The sequence below is a fragment of the Engystomops pustulosus genome, chromosome 1, assembly GCF_040894005.1.
Source record: "Engystomops pustulosus chromosome 1, aEngPut4.maternal, whole genome shotgun sequence".
NCBI classification, from domain to species: domain Eukaryota; kingdom Metazoa; phylum Chordata; class Amphibia; order Anura; family Leptodactylidae; genus Engystomops; species Engystomops pustulosus.
In genome coordinates, this window is record NC_092411.1 from 140138714 (window position 1) to 140162917 (window position 24204).

The window sequence follows — 24204 nt, forward strand, 5'->3', positions numbered from 1 at the left end:
TCAGCTTCTGCCTTCTCCCTAGGGCAGTGGTGGCGAACCTATGGCACGGGTGCCAGAGGTGGCACTCAGAGCCCTTTCTGTGGGCCATTGCCCTTTGACAGAGTTCACCAAATCTTCCTGCAGTCCCAGCTGACTCAAGAGATGTTGCTCTCAGAGCTATTTTAAAGCGACACTTCATTGGCTGTTTGGAACTATGGGAAAAGTGAGAAGGTGTTGGCAGAAGTGCATTATCTTTGGAGGTCCTCCTGCTGGACCCACGATTCTTCCTGTACAGAGAGACCTTAGAGAGAAGCTACAATGAGAGTCTGAATTTGCACTCCTTCTTTCAACTGTATTAGTGGTCTCAGGGGGCCAATACGATTAAATGATGTAGAAAAACGGGTAGCAATAAGTTACATCTTAAAATGCCATGTTGGCACTTCACGGTAAATAAAGGGATTTTGGTTTGCAGTTTCGCACTCTGTCTTTAAAAGGTTCGCCATCACTGCCCTAGGGTCTCCAGTAGTGTCTGACAGCTGGAGACCCGATCCTGCTTCCGCGACTAGAGTGGAAGCAGGGGAAACTCTGACCCACACTATCTGACATCTAGGACTGAGTTATGGGATCACAGTCTCATAAAATAAATCCATTCATTCATGAGTTTGTGACATGCGGGACACGTGTTTAATTTTAACCCATTATATCCAATGCTATTAAAAATAATAATAATTGTAGATTTATTATTTTTTTATATTTTCAAATAACAGATGTAATAAATGCAATTGTTAAACAGATGACGAGAGCGGCTTAACATATGATATTCTAACAGGAGAATGAACACAAGTGAAACTTACTTTTGCAAGTGAAGTACATATACAAAGAAGAAGCGGCACTCACCAGTCTCGTGAAAGTTATCTTCTTTATTCACAACAAGTGGTACACAGGGAAGCACGCAGTGCAAGTGAAGTGCGTGATGGAGACTAGTGAAAACACACCTTGCAGTGCAATGCATTTTAATTGATCTACTGTTATAGAAATCAGGTTTTTTCACAATGTGAAAAAGGCTGTAAAAACTATTAAAAAATGTGCATGAAAAACTGACACAAAGAACAAAATCTGAAAGAACTCCGATGAAATCAGCCTTTCTGGCTAACAATTTCTTAAATGCTTTAAACTGCTCCATCTCCTGGTTAAGTTGAAAATTGCACGTAGGTTTACGTTTTGTTTACTGTCTTTACACCGAAATACACCTACAAAATAAAATTTTATAGAATACATTGTAATTTTTCAAAAGAATTCAAAACACACACACATATATATATATATATATATATATATATATATATATATATATATATATATATACCCAAAATAACAAATTTGCCCTATACAAAGATGGCCGAATAGGATGTGTCACGTGACGTTTTAGCGCTCGAACCAATGCACGCAGAGCAATAGGAGCCCTCTATGATTCAAATTAACAGCCGCCTCCTTGGTGCTTGCTGCAGCAGTGTGTCCTCTGTCAGGCTGTCTTTCCAATGCCTGCTGATCAAAAGTGAATCGTACGACAAATATAGATAGTATTATACACTATATTGTGCATAAATGCAATATATGCGCTTCTGAATTTTACAGAAGAATTATTTTCCTGTGTCTTCCTTTATTTTTTGCCCCTCTTCGCTGCTGAACGGATCAGGCACTATTATGGGCACTTCCACCTAAACTACAGCGCTTGATACGAAATTACCGGGCGCGAAAAGAGCGCACAGCTTGAAAGTGAAGTGCCGACCCGCAACTAGCGGTAAGTGTGCGGCTTATAAACGCCGGAACAGTGGCTTGTATTATACGTTATCACTGACAACGCAGGGCGGTCTCTGGGCAATGATTTCTACCTCTCTAATGCTTTGCTTTCCCTACACAGCCTCTACCTCAGACTAAAACCCCTGTAGTTGTATCCATGTCTTCCCCTATCTTGAGATATCGATCCCACACAAGTATACACCATCTGTCCAAGCACCCTACACAGTACATCTTCTGACTATTATAGTGATTTCCACTTCTACCATCAAGATTAAGCAGGACAAACCAGCATCACTTCGTGTCTAGATCTATGAGTAAGTGCCCCTGGTTTATCTTGCTTGATCTTCTTGTAAAGTGAACCTGTCACCTCTGATCAGTTAAATATACTCCGGACAGTACCTTAGAGAACTCTGTAGTTTTCTCTCAGTTTTACTGTCAGGGGTTTATTTAGCTGATGGGAGTTGACAGGTTCCCTTTAAAGGGGTTGTCCATTTTCAGCAAATAATTGATATGGGATGTGTATGGAAAAGTTTTTACATTTTTCAATATACTTTCTCTATTAATTCCTCACAATGTTCCAGATCTCTGCTTGCAGTCCTGCAGCTTCTATGTTTACTTCCAGTGGATAGAAATCTGTCCATGGTCTTGTGTTGGATATGCAGGTGCACAAGCTGTTATTGTTACAGTGGTAACGATCCTGCCATATTATAGGGGCGATGGGAGTGATTGTGCATTTGCTTGCCCTCTGCCTAATTTTTTTTGTCACGGAGAGGCCTCTAGAAGTGAATGGAGTTGTGGTCACACCTGCACATCATCTCACTTGCCGGCCCCTGTTTCTGTGATATTATTTGGGTTCTGAGTAGTTGGGTCAAGTAAGTGAACTTTGCACAGGATAGGGGATAAGTGTCATTTTTGAGCCAGCCCCTTTAAATATGTGTTCCCTCTATAGAAACAATTAATCCCTAATTGCTTGCTGCTCCATCACTTCTGTTTACATTGTCAGCTGTTATGTGCTGCACATATGGCTGGGATGATCAGCACACCTCTCAGCTCCAGACTAGATATCCTTTATTTTCTCTATTCCTTGTTATAAACAAAAACGACAGAGATAAATTATCTTGTGAATGTTTTAGAACCATATGCGGAAATAATACAGGAGACTCATATCACCAGACCACTGCTGCCTTCACCACATACCTCTGGATGTAAATGTGCCATTGTCTTGAGTTTTTATCTTGAATGCAGAAATTGGACCATTGTAATGTCATGTATACAACACATTTTATTCTCTTCCAGGCAGAGAGAACAGAAGAGATGCACATAAAGTCCATTATCATTGAGGGCTTCAAGTCCTATGCCCAGCGGACAGAGATCAATGGCTTTGATCCACTCTTCAATGCTATCACTGGACTTAATGGCAGTGGCAAGTCCAATATCCTCGATTCCATTTGCTTCCTTCTTGGCATATCTAATCTTACACAGGTAAAATATGGACATCATGGATAGGAAGAAACTTTTTTACTCTGTGTATTCCATGGCCTCATGCTGTATCTTCACTGTCTAGAAGCTATATTTTATTCTGATACTTATAAATATACCTCAGCCAATATTAAATGATTAGATAAAGATAGTTTAGGGCTAACATGATCTATAGATTAATTTGTATATTTATAAAATATCAGCAGACACTACTACAGCATGGGGTAGCCGCTGTGGGAGAAAATACTACTCCATGTCCTGCTAGCCCTGCTTGTACACAAGCTGTATTCTTCTGCTGGCTTCCTAGGAGCTTTGGTCTTACTCCAGTGGAGAAGGAGCTACTGCACATGTACGCAGCTCGTAAGGGGAAGCCGGACATGTAAATGCAGTTTTTGTGCACTGTGGACATCCAGGTAGGTGGGACAGCAGAGGCATGGAGTAGCATTTGCTACCACAGCATGAAGAGGCTACATGCAAAAAAGGTTTGTGTATTAATGGTGGGGGGGTTTTCACGTCTATATTGCAATTGTTCTTCCTGTTTTGTTTTTATCCACGTTCACAAAGAGTAACTGGTTTAACATTACGTGACACCTGGTTCCTGGGTTTCATCAGTGCAAAAAAACTGACTGCACTGCAGTTTTTTTTTATGACAGACCCATAGACTTCTATTCATGATCCCAAATGTGAAAAAGTTGAACAGGCTCTAAAATATTTTTCAACTGACCATGAATCAGCTGACACAGATAACAGTGCTCCTTACTTGATGTTAGTACTGGCTCTGGAATAAGGCCCCTTCTACACTCACGGGTGTGATGCGATGAACTCACAACCCATGCTGCCCATCTCGCAACATCCGGACGCTGCAAGCAGGACATGCTGAGTTCAGTTCCGGTTTGCAGCGTCCGGGCCGTGCGATCCGAGAAGCATGCGTTGTTCACACTTGCAAGTGTGGAACCGGCCTAAGGAGCTCTGTTATTGGAAATGACTGAAGGCTGCAGCCTCAATTTTGGAGTGACTCTAATCACCATTGGGATGGCTCAGTAGGGGTGATCCCTATCTGAAGCTTTGAAGAATAAGTGAGTAGTGATTTCAATATATGATGTAATGTGGATAGGATTCCTACCCTTGCTTACTATAAGTGTCAAATCGCCACAACTGATGGTAAAACTGATGAAGTTAATGATAAAAAAAAAAAAAACATCTGTCACCATTTTTAATAAACAGTTGTAGTAATAATTTACCTGCATACATAGGAACCTCTAAATTTTCCATATTTTTTTTATTTGCTTTACTTTATTTACAATGGATCTAAAGAGAATATCCACAATCTGATAGACATTTCCAGTATCCCGTGGTTAGGTATTATAGGTCAAAAGGGGAAACAGGAGACACAATAGAAGCGCCACATGTGTGAATCCGAATAGGTAATTGCGATGAGTTATTCTGGATAATAGAAATATGCTCACTTTTTTTGGTTGTACAGCCGGTACAACACGAGGGAACCGCTTAAGGTCACGTCCGGAGTGGTATTAGGCCGCTTTCCTGGTTGTCATGTAGACAGGTTGTCTCATGAGAAAATGCAGTAGTTGAGTGAGGAATTCCAGGATGGTATTAGCGCCAATGACTCGGTTGTGAGGAAGGCTTATTCAGTTTGCATAATTTTTATTTCATGAAGCTTATAAAGACGCGTTTCGAGCCCGAACCGGGCTCTTCATCAGTTAAAATAAAGCATGATATACAATAAACTTGCGGGTTTAAATAATGGTTTTTTGGCGCGAGTCGGTGCGTCTGCATCGCGTTAGTGTGACGTCAGAGTAAACATAAAAACATATAGTAAGAGTATGTTCATTCATAAATAAAATTGTTATTTCCTAAAATTGTCATGTGTTAGTAACAAATAAAAAATAGTGACTGCTAGCGCGTGGTTAAAAATTGGATAATTACATAATTCATTCGATAAATACATAAAAAATCCACATATATTAAGACTTAATAGTTATGTTTAAAACAATGAATGGTGTTACCCCATTGGTGACATATTCCATTGTGTTGGTTATGTTGCGAGCTGGAGTGTGTCTGGCGCAGTTTAGCGGAGATCTGTCTATTGGGACGAATGGAACTACGGAAGCCGGTAAGGACCAAATTTCCTAAGAAGCGAAGACGGAGGTGTCGCTATGCTGGTAGGGGTAGGAGCGGAGTTGGACCTAATAGCGAGGTGCGGATTATGGTGTTGTTTTAGGTAAGTATTGTTTCTGTTATTTCATTGAGACCGGCAGGTTTAAGTGTATTCAAACGATATATCCAGTAGATCTCTTTCTTTTTTAGTTGTTTAAATCTATTATTTACCTCGGTGTTTATGTGATCGATCGGGGTGATAGTAATAATTCCTTCACCTTTATGTTTAACCCCTTCACGCTCCGCGGCGGATATATCCGCCACGGAGCGCAGTGACTTAGCGCTCAGTGGCGGATATATCCGCCACGGCGCCTATGCCGGCTCGGCTCTGGATCAGAGCCGAACCGGCATCGGGAAACACGGGGTGCCGGCTGTAACTAATAGCCGGCACCCCAGTGTAACACCCGCGATCGGAGTTGTCTCCGATCGCGGGTGCTTAACCCTTTAGATGCCGCGGTCAGCGCGACCGCGGCATCTAACAAGCATCTGGGGTGTCTTTCCCCCACGATCGGCCCCCCCGAACCGTTTTCGGGGGGCGCCGATCGTTGCTATAGTAACTCTGGGGTCCGATCTGGACCCCAGAGTTACTAGCAAGAATTGCCAGTAAGATGGCGTCTGTGACGTCATCTTACTGGCAAAGTGCCAGCCTATGCAAGTGCATAGGCTGACACTGATAATACTCTGCAATACATGAGTATTGCAGAATATTATCATGAACAAGCAATCAGAGGATTGCTTGTTCATATCCCATGGTATAAAAGTAAAAAAGTAAAAAAAAAAGTTATTCAATAAAAAAATAAAGTCATAAATCACTAAAAATGCCCCAAACCCCCAAAACATATAAAGAGACATATAACTCAAAAAAAAAGTCTAAATCATAACACAAACCCCACATATATAGTATCACCGCGTCCATAACAACCCGTAGAATAAAAGTAAATCATTATTGAACCCCCACGATAAACGCCGTAAAAAAAAACTGTTATAAACCCTCCAAAAATTATGATTTTTACCTTTTCAATCCCACAAAAAATGCTATAAAATGCGACCAAAAAACCATATGTACTTAGACATGATATTGGTGCAAATTACAACATGTCCCGCAAAAAACAAGCCATCAACCAGCTCCGTAGCCAAAAACGTAACAAAGTTATGCCACTTGGAAGATGGCAATACAAAAATTATAGATTTTTCCCCACATTAGGGTTTTGTTTGACAAATTTAGTAAAACGTAAGAAAATATATTCATGTCTGGTATCCCCGTAATCGTATCAACCCATAGAATAAAGCTAACATGATTATTAGTCTATACGGTGAACACCAAAAAAAAAAAAAGTCAAAAATCCAGTACAGAATTGATGCTTTTCTACTCCTGCCCTCAAAAAAAAGTTCCTAAATTTTCAACAATAGGTGATACCAACCCCAAAATGGTAACAATGGAAAAAGCATCTCATCCCGCAAAAAAAATGCCGTCACATGGCCCAAATAACGAAAAAGCGAAAATTTTATAGCCTTCAAAAGGGGCCAATGAGGAAACTAAAATCCTGGCAGCTGCAGGGCTCTCCTTCCCTTCTGCGTCTCGCTGTGCGCCCGTAAAACAAGTCACAGCCACATGTGGGGGGTCTTTGTACTCAGGAGAAATTGCAGAACAAATTGTATGGTGGGTTTTCTCTTTTTATATTTTGGAAATGTGTAAATTTTAGTGCTAAATGAACGTATAAGGGAACAGTATGACCATTCTAAATTTCACCTCCATTTTGATTCAATTACTATGAAGATCTCAAGGGGTTAACAATCTTCGTAAAAGCTGTTTCTGATAGCTTGAGGGGTGCAGATTCGAAAATGGGTAGATTATATAGGGGGTTTTGATGCTAAATATGTAAAATTTCATTCAAAACTGTATTTATCCCCAAAATAGTCAATTCTGAAAATCCGGAAAAGCGATATTCTATTTGTAAGCCGCGTGACATCAAAGTAAATTATCCAGACATTTCAGAAATTATGAAAATGTAAAGTAGACAAATGGGAAATGTTATTCAGCAACTTATTTAGGTGGTAAATCTATCTGCCTGAAAACGCAATGATTTAGAATTTCGAAAATGGCAAATTTTTCAAAAAATGTATCATATTTTCTTTTTTTTGTAAATAAACGCAAAACTTATCTGCCAAAATTTACCACTAAAATGAAGTACAACATGTGGGGAAAAAACAATCTCAGAATCGTTTTGATAAGTAACAGTGTTCAAAAGTTATAACCATATAAAGCGAAGCAAGTCAGAATCCCAAAAATCGGGCTGAGCCTTAAGCTGTAAAATGGCTGCGTCCTTAAGGGGTTAATGGCACAGTGTCTGGATAGACCGTGTTTGAGAACTTTATGTTTAATATTGTAACGATGTTGGTTGGTCCTGCAGTGCAGGGGTTGTGTCGTTCGTCCTACATACTGCATACCACATTGGCATTCGATGAGGTATATGACATACCTACTCTCGACCACTCTCTTGGCCACTCTCGACGTTACAGCATTATATACCAATATTGAACATCACATTGGCCTCACATGCATCGAATTCATTCTCCAAGAAGATAAAGAAATTTTGGATATCCAACGACAATTCTTACTAGATGGTCTATCCTTTGTACTTAAAAATAACTTCTTTACCCACGGCAAGCGAATTTTCCATCAAATCAAAGGAACAGCCATGGGGACGAAAGTGGCCCCCTCGTATGCCAATTTATTTATGCAAATATTTGAAGATATCTTTATTACCCCACACTCAGTACATTTAGGCCACCTGAAATTGTACAAAAGATATATCGACGACTTGTTCGTGGTATGGCAGGGTGACCACAACTCCCTTCTCGCATTTTGTGCGAAGATTAATAATAACGATTGGGGATTAACTTTTTCCCTTAACTTCAGCAATACCAAAGTCGAATTCCTCGACTTGGAGGTGGGCCATTATGAGAACCAATTCACCACAAAAACATTCTTTAAGAATGTGGACGTCAACAGTTATCTAGACTACAGGAGCAACCATCTTAAAAAATGGCTCAAAAATATACCATACAGCCAGTTTAGACGTCTCAGAAGGAACTGCACCAACACAGACACATATAATCAACAATGTCGGATATTAGAAAATAGATTTAAAGAAAAAAAGTACCCGAGAAAAATTGTCAAAGATGCCCTAAAAAAGCCAGTCAATATAACCAAACAGAAAGCCTACAACCTAAAAATAAGGAGAAAGATCAAAATAAAACAGAATCTAATTACGATCTGGCATTCATTACCACTTTCAGCAAAGACGGCTCAAATATCCTAAAAATCCTCCAGAAGCATTGGAAGATTATCAAATCGGACCCCATACTTACGAAAATTGTGCCAAGCAATATCTCATGCATCTATAGAAGAGCACCTACAATAAAAAACCTTCTAGCTCCAAGCATCCCTAAACAATATAAATCATCTGGCATCACACCAACAAACCTAAAGGGAATTTCCAAATGTAATAAACCACTGTGCTTATGTTGCAAAATAATAAAAACAGGAGATACATTTCAATCTTATAGCACAAAAGAAACATTTAAAATCAAACATCAATTAAACTGCTGCAGTAGGTATGTCATATACCTCATCGAATGCCAATGTGGTATGCAGTATGTAGGACGAACGACACAACCCCTGCACTGCAGGACCAACCAACATCGTTACAATATTAAACATAAAGTTCTCAAACACGGTCTATCCAGACACTGTGCCATTAAACATAAAGGTGAAGGAATTATTACTATCACCCCGATCGATCACATAAACACCGAGGTAAATAATAGATTTAAACAACTAAAAAAGAAAGAGATCTACTGGATATATCGTTTGAATACACTTAAACCTGCCGGTCTCAATGAAATAACAGAAACAATACTTACCTAAAACAACACCATAATCCGCACCTCGCTATTAGGTCCAACTCCGCTCCTACCCCTACCAGCATAGCGACACCTCCGTCTTCGCTTCTTAGGAAATTTGGTCCTTACCGGCTTCCGTAGTTCCATTCGTCCCAATAGACAGATCTCCGCTAAACTGCGCCAGACACACTCCAGCTCGCAACATAACCAACACAATGGAATATGTCACCAATGGGGTAACACCATTCATTGTTTTAAACATAACTATTAAGTCTTAATATATGTGGATTTTTTATGTATTTATCGAATGAATTATGTAATTATCCAATTTTTAACCACGCGCTAGCAGTCACTATTTTTTATTTGTTACTAACACATGACAATTTTAGGAAATAACAATTTTATTTATGAATGAACATACTCTTACTATATGTTTTTATGTTTACTCTGACGTCACACTAACGCGATGCAGACGCACCGACTCGCGCCAAAAAACCATTATTTAAACCCGCAAGTTTATTGTATATCATGCTTTATTTTAACTGATGAAGAGCCCGGTTCGGGCTCTAAACGCGTCTTTATAAGCTTCATGAAATAAAAATTATGCAAACTGAATAAGCCTTCCTCACAACCGAGTCATTGGCGCTTATACCACCGTGGTTAGGTATTAGAAAGATCGTTGTGCAGATTGTTAATAAGTTAGTGCATTATTATATTGTAACCCTGCATACAAATAAGAGAATAAATTTAGCTTCTGTGGGGGTGATTGTACAGTTATAAGTTGGTATTTGTAGGGCGATCCTTCATCGCCCTCTGAATTGTATTGGTCTTTGTTAGGTGAGAGCCTCCAACTTACAAGATCTTGTTTATAAAAACGGTCAAGCTGGAATAACTAAGGCCACAGTATCCATCACTTTTGAGAATCTTGATAAAAAGCAAAGCCCTCTGGGATTTGAAGCACATGATGAGATTACGGTAACAAGACAGGTAGGTAATATTCCACGCCCTGTCATTTGACATAATATTATAATACCACTATTATAATGCATTCTTCTCTCTCTATGAAGGTTGTCATTGGGGGCAGAAATAAGTATTTAATCAATGGAGTCAATGCAAACAACACTCGTGTGCAGGATCTTTTCTGCTCTGTTGGTCTTAATGTTAATAATCCTCACTTTCTCATCATGCAGGTACGTACTGATATACATTTATTTTCTTGCTTTATGACTTTTCCCAATATGATTAAGTATATGACACCATAGATGAGAAACATAACATTGGTTTTGTTATTGGTACAATTTGAATTCTTTACTGTATGTAAAGCTGGACAGTTCTTCGGCTGGCAGGGAACTTTCTGTACCTCCCCATATACATGCTGTGTTTATGCATTTTCTTTATATATCATGCATTATTTTCTTCGTTTCCAGGGCAGGATAACAAAAGTCTTGAACATGAAGCCTCCAGAGGTAGGATAATTTTTGTCACTTATTATTTAAATTTACAAATGATTTAGTGTGGTTTAAGGCTGATCTACAATTGTTTAGTGGAAGTTGCAACAAATGCTCATTCTGGTACATGTAATTTTTTTAAATTAAACTACTATAGGTAGATGATACTAAGCTGTGTAAAGTAATTAATACTGAGGTCGATAGTTTAGCACTACAGATGGATTTGTGGAAGCTGGAGGAATGGTTGGAGAAATGGTTGATGAGGTTTAATGTAGATAAATGTAAGGTTATGCACTTGGGCCATGGAAACGAAAAGTACAATTTTGTTCTAAACAGTCAATTACTTGGTGAAACTGCAGCTGAAAAAGACTTGGGGGTATTGGTGGATGGTAAACTTAATTTTAGTGACAAGAGCCAGGCAGCTGCTGCTAAGGCAAATAAAATTATGGGATGTATCAAGAGAGGAATAGATTCTCATGATAAAGACATAGTTTTGTCCTTATACAAATCACTGGTCAGGCCACACATGGAATATTGTGTACAGTTTTGGGCACCAGTATATAAAAAGGACACGGTAGAACTGGAACGGGAGCAGAGGAGAGCAACCAAGATTATTAGGAGACTGGGGGGACTAGAATACACTGACAGATCTCATTACAATGTACAATTACCTGAACGGGCAGTACAAGGATCTCTCCAAAGATCTTTTTATACCTAGGCATGTGACCAGGACAAGGGGGCATCCTCTACGCCTAGAGGAGAGGCGATTTTACCATCAACATAGACAAAGGTTCTTTACTGTAAGAGCAGTGAGACTATGGAACTCTCTGCCGCAGGAGGTTGTTATGGCGGACTCTATGTACATGTTCAAGAGAGGCCTGGATGCCTTTCTGGAGAGAAAAAATATCACGGGTTATGGGGATAAAACAATTATTTAATTCTTAAAGGTTTGACTTGGACTAATGTGACTGACGATATCCGCTGACAATATAATATTATGCTTTTAATTACTGCAGCATTGTACTATGGTATTGTAATCAATCAAATTGGTGAAAAAAAGTCACGTAGATTGCGTATAGATTTGTTTCCACAGCATGTCAATTTTCAGCAGTGGATTTGATCCAAATTTTCATAAGTGACTTGCAAATCCACAAGAATTTTGTATGACTCTTGATGTGGTTTCCCTCACATTAAGATCTGCATTACCTGCAGCTACCCTAAAACAAAATGGTAACACACAGACTGTGTGTGCTGCAGCTTTCCTTAAAGTCATGATTTAAAACTTGAATGTACAAAATAAAGATGTAAAATATTTTTTTTTACTATATTTGTTATTTTGTTTAGATTTGCAATAAATATTTTACATAAAACCGACTTGTTTATTTTCAATAGATTCTAGCCATGATTGAAGAAGCTGCAGGTACCCGAATGTATGAGTGCAAAAAGGTGGCTGCTCATAAAACCATTGAGAAGAAGGAAGCCAAGCTGAAAGAAATCCAGACGGTAAGTGGTATTCTTACTATAGCTAGGAAATGTGTTATGTTTGTAAGCAGTCATTTATTAAATTAACACTTATAAAAACACCTAAATAGTTTGTGCTATTTCTTAGATCCTAGAGGAAGAAATCACCCCAACTATTCACAAACTAAAGGAGGTAAGTGTGAATTTTACCTTTTACTACAAATATTTCTTCAGGTTCAGAAGTTGCTAGGATGTTACATTTGTGAAAACTTTAGATTTCTGTGCAGCCCCTTCTCACTGACTTGGTCTACATTCACAAGACCGTGTGCCCGACGCACCGTAGCACGCGCGCACACAACAGCGCCCGGGAGAGGAGGAGGGCTGCTCACCCCTGCCCCTCTCCATAGAGAAACATGGTGCATGGCGCCATATTACGGGGATAGATAGGACATGCCTTTTCTTTTCCCCGGTTATGGAACGGTACGAACTGCTTCCGTACTGCGCCTGACACCCAATGCCGTCTATGGGGGTGCGTATATATGGTGTATATAGGTCCCCCATACGCCCTTGTGAATGTAACCTAACGTGGCAGGTAAAACACTAGTGATTTTATAATCTCATAAATTAGATCAATTAATATGCAGTTGTACAGTAAATCATCTATAATTGTTGTGATGTTTTTATAGGAAAGATCCTCTTATTTGGAATACCAGAAGATTACCAGAGAAATTGAGCATCTGAGTCGCCTGTATGTGGCCTATCAGTTTGTTTGTGCAGAGGAAACCAAAGTGCGTTCTGCTGAGGAACTGAAGGAAATGCAGGACTCTATTCAGAAACTTCAGGAGACTATGGCAGAGAATGAACGGAAAGTGAAAGAACTGAGCAAAGAGATAGCAGAGCTGGAGAAGAAGAGAGACCAGGTAAAACTGATTTTTTTTTTTTTTCCCCAGCTGGTGAATTCTATAAATTATTTAAACATGTTCTGAAGGTGAGATTCCAAAGTGTAAAACACATGTTCATGGATAGTACAATGTGAATATTTCCATTTTCATAGAAATATGCTGTTTCATTGTCCAATACATTATGCCCGGATTGTGTCAACAGAGATGCAGTTGACACAAGCTGGGAATGTTATTTAAAGCACCAAAAATGTTATATTATTGGGTCTAGGATCCTATATTACAATCGAAAGGTTACCAGTGTTGGGTGAACCATAGCTCTATGCGGCACTAGTGTGAGGAATCGTCCCAGGCGGCATCTTGGTTTGCTTTTTTTGTGCCATATGACTCAATAATTTATGTAGCCATTGTTGGGCTCAGTACTGCCCTCCTGTTGGAGGCCACAGTAGTTGATAGTTCCATTAAGTTTTCGGTTATAGTGTGGAAATCAGCTGACCTATTATCATAATGGAAACTCAGAGTCTGCAGGAACATACCCATTAGTTTGCCTGTCATCCACACATTTGGGTGAATTAGATGTATTTATGACTCATTTGACTTTTTTTGTGTATGGTTCCGCAAGATTATTTAACTAACTTTTCCTGATATTGTATTTGTTGAAAACCTTTAATAAAGATAATTTTGAATATAAAGCACCAAAAAGGCACATTCCTGGAAAAAGTTGCAGTTTCGATTGAGTTCTTCCTTAATTTCTAGAAAATAACATAAAAATTGCTCATTATATTAGATAAAAAAATTTCCTTGGGTGGGTGTAGTTTGTAAATTTGGCTATCTTCATTGCGATTCCAGTATACTGGCACCTTAGGGTGAAGACACACGTGGCGTTTTTGGGCCGTTTTTAGTAGAACGTTTTTAGATCGGGAAAAAAAGCATGCGTTTTTTACGATCTGAAAACGCACTAAAAACGGCCTAAAAACGCCATGTGTGTCTTCACCCTTAGAGATTTTGCAACATCAAAAATCTGTGATGCATCTCTGTTTTATTCCCACTTATATTACATCTTCTTTGCCGCATAACTTTAACATTTTTTGGCAGTTGGGTAGGTTAGCAGCTTGTATTTGAATACTTCCTGTTGCTTTTTTTACGGCCTTTATTCCAATTCTTTTTAAATGTTTGTATAGTATAAGATTGTGTGGGTTCAGTAACAATCTAGTTTTATTGTACAGCCTGTTACAGAGCGACGTTATCATATGTGTTTTGAGATTTTAAAATTGACTGTTGTACATGAACAAGCTATTTTCTGATCAAGCTGGGTGCTTTAAGGGTTAACACCACAGGTGTTGCTGCATGTTGTCAGCTGTCAGTGACTGCTGAGACTTGCATTCTGTGCATGCAGGATATGAAGGAACGTGTTAAACTTCCTTCATTGTTTTTATATTTGCATTCTTTAGCTTATTTTCATTCTTTAATAATAAAAAGAACCCCTAGAGACGGACATTAATGGAGTGACAATTTTGTAAATTCAACACCTGGTAACACTGCTGCTATGTGACGGTCAGGAGTCCACTATGACACTATGATATATCAGACAGGAATGACTGGTCCAGTTGCTGAACCATTCTACAGTGCATAAAGCATAGACAGGGGTCACCAACTGATAGACTTTTTATTTTTCAATACATTCTATATTTGTGGAAAACTGTTCTAAATGAGAATTAGAATAACATATGTGAAGTTACACCACGGACGTAAATTTAAGCTGCTTCATATTAAAGGAAATTGGAGGTGCACTACGTACACTTGAAGAAACCCTTGCCGAAGCTCAAAGAGCAGACACTAAAGCACAGAGTGCCTTGGATCTGAAAAAACAAAACTTAAAAGGTGAAGAGAAGAAGCGCAAGGAGTTGCTTAAGAGTAAGGAAGAGGTATGATAGGGAGGGAAAAAATTGGGTCTATGGTAGAAATTATCTTTTTAATGCTGACATTAATTAACATTCATTATGTTTAAGGATGCCAAGGCTTTAAATAACAAAGAGAAGGAAATTAAGAAGATCACAGACAGCTTTAGTACCCTGCAGGAGACCAGTCAGAAGGATTCGGAGGCCCTTACTACTGCACAGCAACATTTCAATGCTGTGTCCGCTGGTCTGTCTAGTAATGAGGACGGCGAGGAGGCCACACTGGCAGGGCAGATGATGACCTGCAAGAATGACATCAGCAAGGCAGAAACTGAAGCCAAACAGGTAAGGTGTTTTGTTTACCATCAGTTTACTAATAAGTTCATGAGGAACTTCCTTTTATCAGAACTCTATATGCCACAATTGTGGAAATGGTTATAAAAGTTATACTAATTAGCTTGGGGTGTTCAGGTGCTAGTGGTCCCAATGCAATGGCATATAGAGTAATAAAACCAATGCCCTGAGGAACAGAACTTCTTATTAGGACCCCTCTACCATCAGTAAACTAATGGTACATGTCCTTTAAACATGTAACCATCCTGGCAGGGAAGACCTTAAAGAGAGCTGAAGATAATATATATGTAAAACAAATTCTATTTTTCAGGCTCAGATGAAACTGAAACATTCACAGCAGGAGCTAAAAACCAAACAGGCTGAAGTAAAGAAGATGGACAGTGGCTATAAGAAAGACAACGAGACATTTGAAGCTGTGAAGAAAAGCAAGGAGAAACTGGAAGGGGAAATGCAGAAACTCAATTATGAAGGTGAGCCCTGCCAGGTCAATAAGAGTTTGATTTATTGCTTTTTGTAAAGCTGTGTAAGAATTTCCTAGAAATGTTTTGTACCTTTTAGATGGAAAAGAGGAACAACTATTGGAAAAGCGCAGGGAGTTATCTCGTAATGTAGGGCGCCTTAGGGAGACCTATGAGTCCCTGATGGCTCGCTATTCCAACCTCCACTTTGAATACAGGTACGTTACAAGATTGCAGGTTTGGGTAAGGGCGTTGCTAGAAATGTGGACTGTGTAAAATAATTTGTCAACAATAAATCTTTATTTGATACTCCAAGCTTCACTGTGGTCTTATCACAATTACACATACTGGAGGATTACTAGTTATGTGTACAATTTTTAAATATTTCTATATAAGTGAATGCCCATTTTAAAAGGGGTTTTCCCATGAAAGCAAATTCTCAAATCTCAACCCCCTGGTGATAATACACAATTTTTTACACAGTTTTATTGCTGTTTTAGCTCCTATCACTCAGTGATGGTCAGTGTAAAATTCCAGGTCGTGGGTGGGACTCTCTAAGCAGACACATTATGATCCCTCTAGTTCTGTGTGCTGACAATGTGGTTAGATTATCAGGGTACAGGGTTATATACACTTTTTCATTTACCTTCTGAACATTGTACCGGTATCTGACACATAGACCGTGTGGGTGTATGGAGAGGGTTAACGGACTCGGCGCTCTCCATAACTGGTAAGGCTAAACCGGTAACGTGCGCAATCAGTGCTGCTAACCCGTCCATCGCCGGTGGCAATGCTGCTGGTGGTTTTAAAAAAAAAAAATGGCGGTGCCGTCTTGACGAGAATTGTCTCTCCCCATGACGGCGGAGATCGGTCGCCATGAGAGCCTCAGGTCTTCCAAAGGTCTTGTTTTAACCCATTCATTACAATGTGCGATTAGCACACTGGGGCAGATTTATCAAGTGTCTTAACCGGTAACTACAGTATGGCAGTATATGGGGATTTTACTCCTCATACATTACAATGTGCTGATAGCACAATGAGACCCGAAGCTACCATGGCAACGGATCGCCGCTCCCCGATGACGTTACGGGGAGCGGCGATCCTCGGAAAGATGGTGGCGCCCATGCGCCGCCATCTGTTTGAAGCCGCCGGCGGCTTTGCCGGCAGCGTTCTGCAAGAAAACACCCGCGATCGGTGCCGGCACCGATCGCGGGTGTTGCCGGTAAGCCTTTGCTGCAATATGCAGCAGAGACTTACCGGCTATGGAGAGGGCTCGGCCCGCGAGCCCTCTCCATGCATCGGAACGCGACCGCCGTGAATACACGGTGGCCGGTCGAGAACCGGTTAAAGACAGAATTTTTTTTCTAGTTGCCCGTGGCAACCAATCACAGCTCGGATTTCATTTTACCAGTGCTCATGAATATTTTAAAGGGGAGCTGTGACACAGATTTCACAGATATAACAGTGAATTAGAGTGTGTTATTTTGCCATCCTGAGTTCATATAGGAAACTTGTCTTTGTGGGAATACCCCTTAAGGAATTTTATGGGGTTTTTTTCCCTTTCTTCCTATGTGACTTTGAGGAGAAAGCACATTAGCATTGAGCACTGCCAGTTTAAGCAGGATTTATCTGATATTACATACACACATGAAATGTACACTGCTACAGGTTTGTTTGTTTTTTTACTTTAAGCTACTGTGTTTTGTGCTAATAGGGACCCAGAAAAGGCTTGGGATAGAAATCGTGTGAAGGGTCTTGTAGCTTCCCTCATCTCTGTAAAAGACATTTCTAATGCCACAGCCTTAGAAGTGGTGGCTGGAGGCCGGCTGTACAACGTTGTTGTTGATACAGAGGTAACTTTCATTTTTCTATAGTCTGGTATTTGGGGGGAAATCTGTATGATTGAGTTAAATGTTTTGTTTCTCTTCAGGTTACAGGTAAAAAACTGCTTGAAAAAGGAGAGTTGAAGCGGAGACTAACAATCATTCCTCTCAATAAAATTTCAGCACGCCGTATAGGAGATGATACTATCAATGTCGCAAAAAACCTGGTAAGTATTAAATTGAAGCTTATCTATATAAGGCAACAAAATATTATATGTAATCATTTTTAAAGAATGCAAAAACTGAAAAGTTTCTTTTCTGTGTAGGTTGGAGCTGACAATGTGCATCTTGCCCTTACATTGGTTGGTTATGAGTCTGAACTGCAGAAAGCTATGGAGTATGTGTTTGGGACCACATTGGTTTGTGACTCACTTGACAATGCTAAAAAGGTGACCTTTGACAAACGAGTGTTAACCAAAACGGTTACTCTTGGCGGAGATACATTTGATCCACAAGGAACACTTAGTGGAGGTAACTGGATTCAGAATTATGCTTTATATGCACTTGCAAATAAAAAAAATCTACATTTTATACCATAACTGTAATCTTGTACCCAAAGGTGCTCGGTCCCAGGCCCCATCTGTGTTATCTAAAGTGCAGGAGATCAAAGATGTTCAGGATGAGTTTAAAGTGAAAGAGGCAGAGTTACAGACAGTGGAAAAAGAACTGGCTTCCCTAAGGAATACAGCAGAAAGGTACAGTGTGCACTTTAGCCAATGAAGACTAAACTTTCTTTTTGTAGATTTTTTTTTTTTAAATTACTATTCTGTTGTACAGAGCAGTGTATGATGCCATTTTACATTTTTTTACATTTTCATTAACAACATTTGGGCACCTATGCAGCTTTTTTTCACTTTTTAGTTGTAAAACTTTTTGGTATACAAGATATAGATGATCTATCAATATCTCATTTGGGGGGAGGGGAGTCTTATTCGTGAAATCAAGAGTATGACAACAATCAGAGATCTAGAAAAACATGAGGATTGATACAGAAAATATATTGGGAAATGTATTGATCTATTTTTGTTCATTTGATGCCATTTGTTCTTTTACCAGGTATCGGCAGTTAAAGCAGCAATGGGAGATGAAGTCTGAGGAAGCAGATCTCCTTCAAACTAAATTACAGCAAAGCTCCTATCACAAACAACAGGAGGAACTGGAACAGCTGAAGCAAACTATTGGTGTGCATCTGTTTTGTTTTCCCTCATTGTGCATCCACATGTTGTTCAGATGCAGATTTTGATGCCCAGGAATGGAATTGAAAATAGAGGAGGAGAAGCCCTTCTTAATGAGAAGTCCTCGCCCATTATGATCCACTCCTGCTTTTGGCTCCAAAAACTGCATCTGAAAAACTGAGCATGTGGATGCTCCCTCATTGAAGCTAGTTTCTCCCAGTGCTATAAATTAGCTTCCCTCTATGGAAGTGTAGTGTAACCTTGCTCATATGAATGAACGGGGCGGTACAATTTAGTCTTGCGTTGCCTTTCCTTGGCAATCACAAAAGTGTATTTGGGTAGTTTTACTTGGTCATGGAGATACTACCACACTTTGAGGAGACTTGAGCATCTGTGGTGTCCATTGTAATAATAGATCACTCCATGCCCAGTGGTAGTGCAGAAGTCACACTTTAGTATGATCTGACTTATTTATGCCTGGCTTTTCTCAATGAAAGATGAATGTGAAGAAACCCTGAAGAAAACTAAGGAGGTCCAGAAAAAAGCAGAAGAGAAATATAAAGTGCTTGAGCACAAGATGAAAAATGCAGAAGCAGAAAGAGAGAAAGAACTGAAGGAAGCGCAGCAGAAACTGGATGCCGCGAAAAAGAAAGCCGATGCTTCAAATAAGAAGATGAAAGAAAAACAGCAAGTTAGTGTCACATTCTTATTTTCATTGCGTTAACACATAAATCTTTGCTCTGTTGTTTTTCATGAAATGCATGTGGGTTTTGTTGCTGATTTTTATACCAATCGTATAAAGTCTGTATAAAGACTTAATATGCTTATAATTTTTTAACCCCTTTACTACTTGGCCCTTTTTTTCGTTTTTGTGTTTTCATTCTTTTCAACCCACCTTCAAAAATCCATAACTTTTATTACCTTTATCCAAATACAGAACTATATCAGGGCTTGTTTTCTGCACAGTGACGCTATTTAAAGTGTACCTGTAAAGCTTCTTGATAAAAAATAGTTTTATCACAGCTGGAGAGAGCCTGTGACAATAATTCCAACAATGCCTGTATCATACTGCTAGCTCCTTCCTAGCCTGAGAACCTCGTATATCTATTAGCCCTTTATCTATAAAACCCTTTCAGCTTTTCCTGAAGTGGGAGGGACTCACTGGCTGTGACATCAGCTATGGGCACTGATGCCAATAGCACTCAGGGCATGCATGCGAACGTGCACAAACAATCTGGACACAGATTAAGTGTTACTGCTTGTACAGCTATCTAGTGCAGAACAATTCAGCTGGGACAGCACTGGAGCTCTGCATCATACAGTAATCTACTACATCACAAAGAAAAGCTATATTAAAACTTAAATCCAATTTGTGGAGTAATTTGACTTCCAAAGGGTATTGTATGAATCCATGATAGGTGCAAAATGAGACCTGCTTCTATCTGGAGAACTTCCCTGGTGGTTGAGGATTCACAGGAAATATCTTCTGCTTTTTAGTTTTCGGACTTTCTTCATTCATCTGATTTTTTGTTTTTCTTTAGGAAGTTGATGCTCTTGTATTGGAGCTTGAGGAACTAAAAAGAGAGCAGACAAGTTACCAGCAGCAAATTGAAGCTGTGGATGAAGCCATGAAAAGCTATCAGGAACAAGTAGACAGCATGGCGGCTGAAGTGGCTAAAAATAAGGTACGTCTTGTGTATTCCTCGGTGCAAGGATGTTCTAAATGCAAGGATTTTGCATTAGAACATTGAATTTAAGTTAGAAATTATTTGTTTTGCAGGAGATGGTGAAAAAAGCTCAGGAGGAACTGGCCAAACAGAAGGAAATTATTATGGGGCATGACAAAGAGATTAAAAACAAGTCCTCTGAAGCAGGAAAGATGCGGGAAAGCAACAATGATACCCAGTTGAAAATAAAGGAGCTAGAGCACAATATCAGCAAGCACAAGAAAGACAGTGCAGATGCTGCTGCCAGGGTAACTGTCATTGCTAAGCTGAGCCATGTGGGTCAGCATTACCTGTTCCTTAGTACCCTTCAGGATCCTGGAAAACCACTTAAGGTGGTGTAATTACCCTTCTTCAGCTTCTGGTTACCGCGTTGTGCTAGTCTTCAGCCTGACACATTGGCCAGAAGTGCCTAGGATCACAGGAACTTCTTTGGCCTCTCAGCTGCCTCCTCACAAGTGATGTTTTTTTCCGAGGTGACCAATGAATGGCCCAAGTGAGACCTTTAACCCCCAGCACCTCTGGCCAAGCTGTCATTGACTGAGACTTAAAGGCCAACAGAAACAAGAAGTCAGAGCAGGGCGAGTACACTTTGGTTTTTTGGCAGTTCTGCCCTGTTCCCTACAGGGTTTTCCATTATCTGTAGAAAACTACTTTAAAGATTCTCTTAAAAAAATGCTTATGTTGCAATGTGGCCCTTTGCTCTTTTTGGTAGCATTTCTTTGCCTGAGCATTTTTTTGGGCTTGGTGGCCCCACAGCTATTACAAGATATCTTTGTAACTTGCCTTCTATTCACTGTAGGGATGTTGGTTCTGTGTCTGTGGGTACATTTTTTGAGGGTCTGTTTTGTGGTAATATAAAACATTGTATTTAATGAAGTTTTACAGATTTATTTTAAACCATGTGTTTTTCGTTTTTTGGTTTTTTTATTTGCAAATATTAATGTACCTTTTTTCTTTTCTTGTTTGCTATAAGGTTGCAAAAATGCTTAATGACTATGAGTGGATTTCCTCTGAGAAACATCTCTTTGGCCAAGAAAACACAGCTTATGACTTCAAAACAAATAACCCCAAAGCGGCAGGACAGCGACTACAGAAACTTCAAGAAATGAAGGAGAAACTGGGGCGCAATGTCAACATGAGGGCAATGAATATGCTAACACAAGCAGAAGAGAGGGTAAGACCTTGTGTCATTCAGTTCTGATCTAAAGCTTGGAACTTAGACTATAACAAATTTATGAAATACATGTGGTCAACAGAGACCGGGAAGGAGATGTTGATATAAGTATCCATTACAATCTTCTCTTGACTGCTCCTGAGTCATTGGGTTATTAGTTGATGTGACCAGGGGCTTGATTCAAGTCAAGATACGTGCGCTCGCCCCTTTCTACTGGCAGATACATGAAGAGGCATAGACCTCTGGGGGCTGGCATAGTTTTGCATAGAGAACTGCAAACAAAGCAGACACTTCCTACATGTTGTGCAGGCGGTGTAGCCGTAAAAATCTGAATTTCTTGCAGTGCTTTTCTGTATGACTTCTTGTCGTGTGTGAATATATTGAAATTTCTTTTATTTATTTTTACAGTACAATGACTTAATGAAGAAGAAGAGAATAGTTGAGAATGACAAGGCAAAGATTTTGGACACCATTGAAGAACTTGACCAGAAGAAAAATGAGGCATTGAACATTGCATGGCAAAAGGTATCTGTTGTTGGAGTTTAGACCTTAGGTGTTTGGTGTACTACATAGATTCATGCAGCTATTCTCCATAGTAAGCATTCCTACTGTTCATGTAAACATGTCTCCTCTGTTTTCCAGGTTAATAAAGATTTTGGTTCCATCTTTTCAACCCTTTTACCTGGGGCAAATGCTATGCTTGCCCCTCCAGAAGGGCAGGGAGCGCTGGATGGACTGGAGTTTAAAGTTGCATTGGGCAGCACATGGAAAGAAAATCTGACAGAACTAAGTGGCGGGCAACGGTAATGATTGTCTTCTATAACATACTTCAAGATTTCCTGATAAACTATCCACATAATTCAATTCAATTCCCCATTCAGACCGGCTGCACACAGTGCACCTCTTTTAATGCAATACTCTTAGTACAATACAATTGTATATGATATTTTACAGGGAACCTGTCATCAGTATTCACTTTCACCTAATGAAAGTGTTTTAATACAAATTTCCAATCTGCTTTAATCTTCTACTCGCTTATAAAAGTTTACCTGGCTCCCTGCCAGTAAACTGCATCAAGTCATGGGGACATCTGAGCCCCTGTGTCATCCTCATTATTTAGTCACAGCCATCACTCCCTCTTGCAACTGAGCGGATGACTTGATACAGTTTATACTTTTATAAGTGAGAACCAGTAAAAGCAGATTGAGTTTTTTTTTTTTTTTTTTAACGGGAACATTTCATTAGGTTAAGATGTAAAATCCTGATGACAGGTTCCCTTTAAAATTTGCAATCTGCAGATTTACATTGAGACAATAATGATTTTAACAAATCCGAATTGAAATCATTGTGTATACTGCATAAACATTGCATGAAAACTTTTCCAAGGAATTTTTGAGACAGAATTTTATGCAGTTTTGCAGAACGCTGCCTGATGTTTATATTGTAAAGAACAATAGTTTAAAAAGAAATATACATAACTTGCATTCTCTTCTTCTACACCAAGTGTTCTTAATATTTTCTCCTATATTTCTGTCATTATCTTGGTGTTAATATTTTTATTTATTTTTTTTAGATCCCTGGTTGCTTTGTCTCTCATTCTGGCCATGTTACTTTTTAAACCTGCCCCAATTTATATTCTGGATGAAGTTGATGCTGCTTTGGACCTCTCTCATACACAAAACATTGGTCAGATGCTTCGGACACACTTCAGACACTCGCAGGTATGTGGAACTGTAGCAATAGGTCAGATGTTACTTTACAATTTACTTTGGCCCTTGCTTTTTACCCAAGTAACACATTGTGAATTCTTTTCTTTATAGTTCATAGTTGTGTCACTGAAAGACGGGATGTTTAACAACGCCAATGTCCTCTTCAAGACAAAATTTGTGGATGGAGTGTCTACAGTTGCCCGGTTTGCACAGAATCAGAATGGAGGAGCACCTACTGGTCAGCAGAGATTGGACAAGAGCAAATCTAAAGATAAAAGAAACCGCATGCAAGTGGATGCTTAAAGGATTCAAGCAAAGACTTAATACTATACAATCAGAATGGATGGCTTGAAATAATCTAAACTCCATTACATTTCCCTTGTATTTAACCTCCTGCCTGTCCTTGTCTGTTTTAGACATCCGTGAGATGTGCCATTTCTTTCCTCATTGTATATATTTTCTTGTTATAAGGTGAAACATTAGCTTTGATGTATAACATGAATTTTATAACACCTAAAGGCCAAGTGGATTCATTTATAACTCGGACATTTTAATACTTTTCAGCTGACTAAGGCAATGCAGTCCATTATTTTGTGACTGTTTAGACTTAAGAAATGCCCTACCAACTTAATTTCCTTTTTTGTATAAATAAATTCTTTAAGATATTCATTTGCTTTTT

At 39.3% G+C, this 24204-nt stretch overlaps 1 protein-coding gene across 3 annotated transcripts; it reads left to right on the plus strand.

Annotated features, from left to right (window-relative positions):
* Positions 1–1610: 1610 nt before the first annotated feature.
* Positions 1611–24194, plus strand: SMC2 (structural maintenance of chromosomes 2). Of its 3 annotated transcripts, none has more exons than XM_072154712.1 (25): positions 1611–1780; positions 3076–3261; positions 10177–10326; positions 10407–10529; positions 10767–10805; positions 12180–12290; positions 12397–12441; positions 12935–13168; positions 14923–15072; positions 15157–15390; positions 15710–15869; positions 15958–16075; positions 17572–17710; positions 17788–17907; positions 18007–18211; positions 18300–18435; positions 18797–18921; positions 19413–19606; positions 20457–20600; positions 20696–20890; positions 21616–21816; positions 22225–22341; positions 22459–22619; positions 23390–23537; positions 23637–24194. In XM_072154712.1, the coding sequence occupies exons 2-25, from the start codon at positions 3094–3096 to the stop codon at positions 23826–23828; spliced, it is 3609 nt and encodes a 1202-aa protein (XP_072010813.1). In that variant the 5' UTR covers positions 1611–1780; positions 3076–3093; the 3' UTR covers positions 23829–24194. The 3 variants fall into 3 exon arrangements, with proteins under 3 accessions (XP_072010813.1, XP_072010817.1, XP_072010819.1); XM_072154716.1 differs by having other exon boundaries at positions 3080–3261; XM_072154718.1 differs by lacking the exons at positions 10177–10326; positions 10407–10529.
* The last annotated feature ends 10 nt before the right edge of the window (positions 24195–24204 follow it).